General features: G+C 49.1%; 1 protein-coding gene across 1 annotated transcript; it reads right to left on the reverse strand.

Annotated features, from left to right (window-relative positions):
* Positions 1-911: 911 nt before the first annotated feature.
* Positions 912-6,552, reverse strand: LOC311125715 (5,6-dihydroxyindole-2-carboxylic acid oxidase-like; the record flags this gene model as incomplete). Its single annotated transcript, XM_084199745.1, has 5 exons — positions 912-1,111; positions 1,689-1,835; positions 1,959-2,138; positions 2,662-2,829; positions 6,348-6,552. Coding segments are annotated over 5 exons (900 nt in total), but the record flags the coding sequence as incomplete, so codon positions are not given.
* Positions 6,553-7,079: the final 527 nt, after the last annotated feature.

A 7,079-nucleotide genomic window follows, 5' to 3' on the forward strand; every position in this document is an offset into this window, starting at 1 on the left:
CTGAGTTGTAGAATGTGTAAACTGTAACAATGCAGAAGAACGCTAAAAACATAAACGCACCTTGGACTGTCACAGTAGATCCATTGTTGCCTAGATGTAGGTCTAAATAGCGATGTTACATAGTAGCCTATCAAGAACACAAACAGATCAATCGGAAAAGACAGGTTATATTAAGACGGGAATGTTTTAGTCCATGAATGGGGTTGTTAAAGGAGGAGAATTGGCGTTTTTCTAAACTAAATGCGCAAGTGATTTTAGGCCTACTCGCTGCGGTCTACATCGGCACTGGCAATTGGAATGTATTCGTTTTTTTTATTAGTAGGCGGCCTATTTTCATTTGAAAAACATTTTCCATAGCCCCCATGCGTTACCGTCACACAAAGCATGTTAACGTAGTGCCTTGGATGTAGACAAGCGGCTACAACGCCTGTCTGATGAGTGGCGCTGCGAAGCGCAGTACAGTATATTCTCCACATGAGGGCGCCCCGGACACTGTTATGAAGGAACCACTAACTACAGTATGGGGATAAAAGGTGCCTGATCAGGTGACTAATCCAGGGCCCGTATCCACAAAACTCTCCGAGTCTTATACTCTGGTGAGACGCTTTGTGGATACGGGCCAAAGGGTATTGAATATTATGAAAACACTCAGCCACAGGTTTTCAAAATCAGTACAACTTTATTAGAAGAAGGAATAAAAACTATAGATAGGGTTATGGTTTAGGCACTGGTAGGGCTTGGTCTAGGCTGCATCTCAAATAGCACCCTATCCTCAATATAGTGCACTGCTTTTGACCAGGGACCGTAGGGTAAAGTAGTGCACTATATAGGGAATGGCAACAATAGGGTTCTGGTCAAAAGTAGTGCACTGTAAAGGGGACAGGGTGCCGTTTGAGACGTACCCTTGGTATCTACACTACAGACTGGCTCTTCTTGTCCTTCCGTCTGTCATCCTCAGAGTAGCGACGGAAGGTCTCCCCTAGCAACGGCTCTAGTCCCTCAGCCGAGCGGGCACGCATGGCACACGCGATGACGCCGGACACCACCGCCGCCACCAGCACCACGGCGACGATCGCTATGGTGATGATCTCGGACAGGGTGTAGGGGCGAGCTGTGGGGTAAGAGAGCAAAGCAACAGTTTGATAAATAAAATAAAACATATATATATATAGGGGATTGGAAATGATGCATACAATTATATTGATGCAACCCACAATCTATCTGCAATATTAAAGCTGATCTACCCCCATAAATAATAACAAAATTAACAGTTATCTACATTATGTAGACCCACACAGGGTGGATAGCCTGACCCTCCTCTCAGCTGGGAGTGTAGGCTTTTGCTCTAGCCCTGCACTAGAGTTATCAGTATTACAGTTAACTGTCAGACTACAGTTACGTCCCAAAAGGCCACTATTCCCTGGACTCTGGTTAAAAGTAGTGCACTATGTAGGGAATAGGGTGCTATTTGGAAGATGACCGTAGAGTTCAAAGGTCATACAGTATCTGTGGATGACTCACTGGGCCGTGTGACCTCGTAGGTGTATCCCAGGTTCTCTGTGTGTGTGTGACTCACTGGGGGTGTGACCTCGTAGGTGTATCCCAGGTTCTCTGTGTGTGTGTGACTCACTGGGGGTGTGACCTCGTAGGTGTATCCCAGGTTCTCTGTGTGTGTGTGTGTGACTCACTGGGCCATGTGACCTCGTAGGTGTATCCCAGGTTCTCGGGGGCTGTGAGGAACATCTCAGCGTTGGTGACGGGGGGCCAGAAGGGAACCATGTTGAACTGTCTGTTGTGACCTATAGGAGCGTTCTCCTCCGGGTACACCGCCTCACCTGGGGGACCACATGAACGTTATGTTAGAGCTGACAGCTGTGTGTCTGCAGATGCTTTCCCATTGGTCTGTTTAAATTAATTGTTTGTGTTCTGTGATTGGTTGCAGGTGTGACATACTGTACCTGGGGCGTGTCGGCTCAGCCACTCATCAAAGATGGCATCAGTGAAGGTGTGGAGCAGGACAAAGATAGGGTCGTTGGGGGACAGGTGTGTCTGCCCTCCTGTCCCGTTGAGGAACAGGTGAGCCAAGTTATGGAGGCTGCGTACCACTGGGTCATAGCCACCCTGAGGGGCACTGTAGCCTGGAGGGAGGAGAGGAGAGGAGAGGAGAGGAGAGGAGAGGAGAGGAGAGGAGAGGAGAGGAGAGGAGAGGAGAGGAGAGGAGAGGGGGAGGAGAGGAGAGGAGAGGAGAGGAGAGGAGAGGAGAGGAGAGACATGGGGAGGAGAAGGGGAGGAGAGAGAGGGAGGAGAGGAGGAGGAGAGAGAGGGGGAGGTGAAGGGGAGGAGAGAGAGGGAGGAGAGGAGGAGGAGAGAGAGGGAGGAGAGGAGAGGAGGAGGAGAGAGAGGGGGAGAGGGAGGGAGGAGAAGGGGAGGAGAGGAGAAGGGGAGGAAAGAGAGGGAGGAGAGGAGGAGGAGAGAGAGGGGGAGGAGAGAGGGAGGAGAGGAGAGGAGGATGAGAGAGAAGGGGAGGAGAGCGGGAGGGAGGAGAAGGGGAGGAGAGAGAGGGAGGAGAGGAGAGGAGGAGGAGAGAAAAATGTATGCATGCATAACTGTAAGTCGCTTTGGATAAAAGTGTCTGCTAAATGGGATCTATTATATCCTCACCCTCTACGGTGTTCCTGAAGCTCTCTGAAGAGGTGGAATAGTAAGGGGGGGTATCGAAGGTTTTGAGGTCCAGACAGTCCACTACATCCTGGGGTTCAGGCAGCCTCTGCACCATGGGACGCGCCACGTTACCTGCTGGGTTCCTCCTGATGGGACTGGTCTCTGAATCTATAGGGTCATAGGTTAGGGGTTAGGGGTCACAGGTCTCTGAATCTATAGGGTCATAGGTTAGGGGTTAGGGGTCACAGGTCTCTGAATCTATAGGGGTCATAGGTTAGGGGTTAGGGGTCACAGGTCTCTGAATCTATAGGGGTCATAGGTTAGGGGTTAGGGGTCACAGGTCTCTGAATCTATAGGGGTCATAGGTTAGGGGTTAGGGGTCACAGGTCTCTGAATCTATAGGGGTCATAGGTTAGGGTTTAGGGGTCACACGTCTCTGAATCTATAGGGCACAGAGGGTTCACATGTCAAAAAGTATTGGACTAGTCTCTAAACTTAGGGATCACAGATCAACTGGTCAACGTCCACGTTTACTATGGATGCATCTCAAATGGCACCCTATTCCCTACATAGTGTTGACAAAAGTAGTGCACTATAAAGGGGCTCTGGTCTAAAGTAGTGCACTATAAAGGGGCTCTGGTCTAAAGTAGTGCACTATAAATGGGCTCTGGTCTAAAGTAGTGCACTATAAAGGGGCTCTGGTCTAAAGTAGTGCACTATAAAGGGGCTCTGGTCTAAAGTAGTGCACTATAAAGGGGCTCTGGTCTAAAGTAGTGCACTATAAAGGGGTTCTGGTCTAAAGTAGTGCACTATAAAGGGGCTCTGGTCTAAAGTAGTGCACTATAAAGGGGCTCTGGTCTAAAGTAGTGCACTATAAATGGGCTCTGGTCTAAAGTAGTGCACTATAAAGGGGCTCTGGTCTAAAGTAGTGCACTATAAATGGAATAGGGTGTTTTTCCTTGGGCAAAGCCAAACTCCTTGGCTCTGTCTGAAAACGTAGCTTTAGCTAGCCGTTAAACCCTTTCCTTCATCAGTCCTCACCTCCCTCTCAAAGCTCACTGGAGGAGGGGCTCGAAGGGGAAGGACCTTGATTGGATCCTTTCCTCCAATGAGCTTTGAGAGGGAGGCAAGGAATGGAGGAATCAAATCAAGGATTACAAAGACGTTTTCAGAGTTTTCCCCCTGGTTAGGTCATGTGGTCACAGGTCAGGAAAATCTCTCTCTCTCTCTCTCTCTCTCTCTCTCTCTCTCTCTCTCTCTCTCTCTCACACACACACACACACGAGGAGATACTGCATAGCTGTGTGCTGTCTATCTGTCTATTTGAGTGTAATTCCTCTTGATCAAAGAGAACCAATAGACTGGCAGACTTCTTCCTCCTAAGCCTAATAATGCCCATATTAGGAAATCACATGACCATAATAAGTAAACCATCCCCCCTTATAAGGTGTTGTTCCCTGTATACTGAGGTTAAGAGGATCATCTAGTAGACAGACTCTGGACAACGACTAGATATCACACACCCTCACTCCTCTCATGTTCTGTCAGGTCACACACCCTCACTCCTCTCATGTTCTGTCAGGTCACACACCCTCACTCCTCTCATGTTCTGTCAGGTCACACACCCTCACTCCTCTCATGTTCTGTCAGGTCACACACCCTCACTCCTCTCATGTTCTGTCAGGTCACACACCCTCACTCCTCTCATGTTCTGTCAGGTCACACACCCTCACTCCTCTCATGTTCTGTCAGGTCACACACCCTCACTCCTCTCATGTTCTGTCAGGTCACACACCCTCACTCCTCTCATGTTCTGTCAGGTCACACACCCTCACTCCTCTCATGTTCTGTCAGGTCACACACCCTCACTCCTCTCATGTTCTGTCAGGTCACACACCCTCACTCCTCTCATATGTTCTGTCAGGTCACACACCCTCACTCCTCTCATGTTCTGTCAGGTCACACACCCTCACTCCTCTCATGTTCTGTCAGGTCACAATTCTGACTCAATTCTCCCAATTGATGCAATTTTGAATCCCTAGGAAATTGTAGGACATTTACTGAGACAAAAGTAGGAGGAAGTGAGTGTTGTAATCTGGCCCAGATTATGCATACCAACCAGACTAATCTCCTAATCTGGAGTCATGTGAAAGCATATTATAATACTGATTCCTTACTTCAGACCTTCAGGACCCTTTTGTTCATTGTGTGTTAGTTATAATTCCTTCCAAAGCCCAGAGAAATCACTAGCCAGTACTAATTCTCAGGTCCAACCAAAATCACTGTTACAGATGGTTCCCACTATCCAGAGTGGCACAGTCTTGGGTTAGTTACTGTCACTTTCCCTGCCCCAGATCAGTCTTGGGTTAGTTACTGTCACTTTCCCTGCCCCAGATCATTCTTGGGTTAGTTACTGTCACTTTCCCTGCCCCAGATCAGTCTTGGGTTAGTTACTGTCACTTTCCCTGCCCCAGATCAGTCTTGGGTTAGTTACTGTCACTTTCCCTGCCCCAGATCAGTCTTGGGTTAGTTACTGTCACTTTCCCTGCCCCAGATCAGTCTTGGGTTAGTGTTACTGTCACTTTCCCTGCCCCAGATCAGTCTTGGGTTAGTTACTGTCACTTTCCCTGCCCCAGATCAGTCTTGGGTTAGTTACTGTCACTTTCCCTGCCCCAGATCAGTCTTGGGTTAGTTACTGTCACTTTCCCTGCCCCAGATCAGTCTTGGGTTAGTGTTACTGTCACTTTCCCTGCCCCAGATCAGTCTTGGGTTAGTTACTGTCACTTTCCCTGCCCCAGATCAGTCTTGGGTTAGTTACTGTCAGTTTCTCTGCCCCAGATCAGTCTTGGGTTAGTTACTGTCAGTTTCTCTGCCCCAGATCAGTCTTGGGTTAGTAACTGTCACTTTCCCTGCCCCAGATCAGTCTTGGGTTAGTAACTGTCAGTTTCTCTGCCCCAGATCAGTCTTGGGTTAGTAACTGTCAGTTTCTCTGCCCCAGATCAGTCTTGGGTTAGTAACTGTCAGTTTCTCTGCCCCAGATCAGTCTTGGGTTAGTAACTGTCAGTTTCTCTGCCCCAGATCAGTCTTGGGTTAGTAACTGTCAGTTTCTTTGCCCCAGATCAGTCTTGGGTTAGTAACTGTCAGTTTCTCTGCCCCAGATCAGTCTTGGGTTAGTTACTGTCAGTTTCTCTGCCCCAGATCAGTCTTGGGTTAGTAACTGTCAGTTTCTCTGCCCCAGATCAGTCTTGGGTTAGTAACTGTCAGTTTCTCTGCCCCAGATCAGTCTTGGGTTAGTAACTGTCAGTTTCTCTGCCCCAGATCAGTCTTGGGTTAGTAACTGTCCGTTTCTCTGCCCCAGATCAACCCTAGTACTGGACTAAAAAAGCATGCTCGGTTTCCATAGCACAGGGTTAGTAATAATACTCTGGTTGTCATCACTGTCACAGATGGTTCCCAGAGTGTTGTAGTGTCTACAAGGTGTTAGGACATATCATGCTCACTGTTACAGATGGTTCCCAGAGTGTCGTAGTGTTTACAAGGTGTTAGGACATATCATGCTCACTGTTACAGATGGTTCCCAGAGTGTTGTAGTGTTTACAAGGTGTTAGGACATATCATGCTCACTGTTACAGATGGTTCCCAGAGTGTTGTAGTGTTTACAAGGTGTTAGGACATATCATGCTCACTGTTACAGATGGTTCCCAGAGTGTCGTAGTCCTCTACACTCTCACAGATCACCCTCCACTGGGAGAAGACAGAGTTGGGGCTGAGGCTGTTCATATCGAAGGCAGACCTGGCTCCCAAGAGGTCGTCAGTACACACGTCACACTCACTGCCGCCAATGGCAAAGTTCCAGTAGGGGAGGGCAAAGGTGGCGTCACCTAACATGTCCTGGAGAGGGATGGAGAGATGGAGGGATGGAGGGATGGAGAGATGGAGAGGGATGGAGAGGATGGAGAGGATGGAGGATGGAGAGGATGGAGAGGATGGAGGGATGGAGGGATGGAGAGATGGAGAGGGATGGAGAGGATGGAGAGGATGGAGAGGATGGAGAGGATGGAGGGATGGAGAGGATGGAGAGGATGGAGGGATGGAGAGGATGGAGAGGATGGAGGGATGGAGGGATGGAGAGATGGAGAGGGATGGAGAGGATGGAGAGGATGGAGAGGGATGGAGAGGATGGAGGGATGGAGAGGATGGAGAGGATGGAGAGATGGAGAGGATGGAGAGGATGGGAGGGATGGAGAGGATGTAGAGGATGGAGAGGATGGAGAGGATGGAGGGATGGAGAGATGGAGAGGGATGGAGAGGATGGAGAGGATGGAGAGATGGAGAGGATGGAGGGATGGAGAGATGGAGAGGGATGGAGAGGATGGAGAGATGGAGAGGATGGAGAGATGGATAGGATGGAGGGATGG

Source organism: Coregonus lavaretus, assembly GCF_964263955.1.
Source record: "Coregonus lavaretus genome assembly, contig: HAP1_SCAFFOLD_5729, whole genome shotgun sequence".
Lineage (NCBI taxonomy): Eukaryota > Metazoa > Chordata > Actinopteri > Salmoniformes > Salmonidae > Coregonus > Coregonus lavaretus.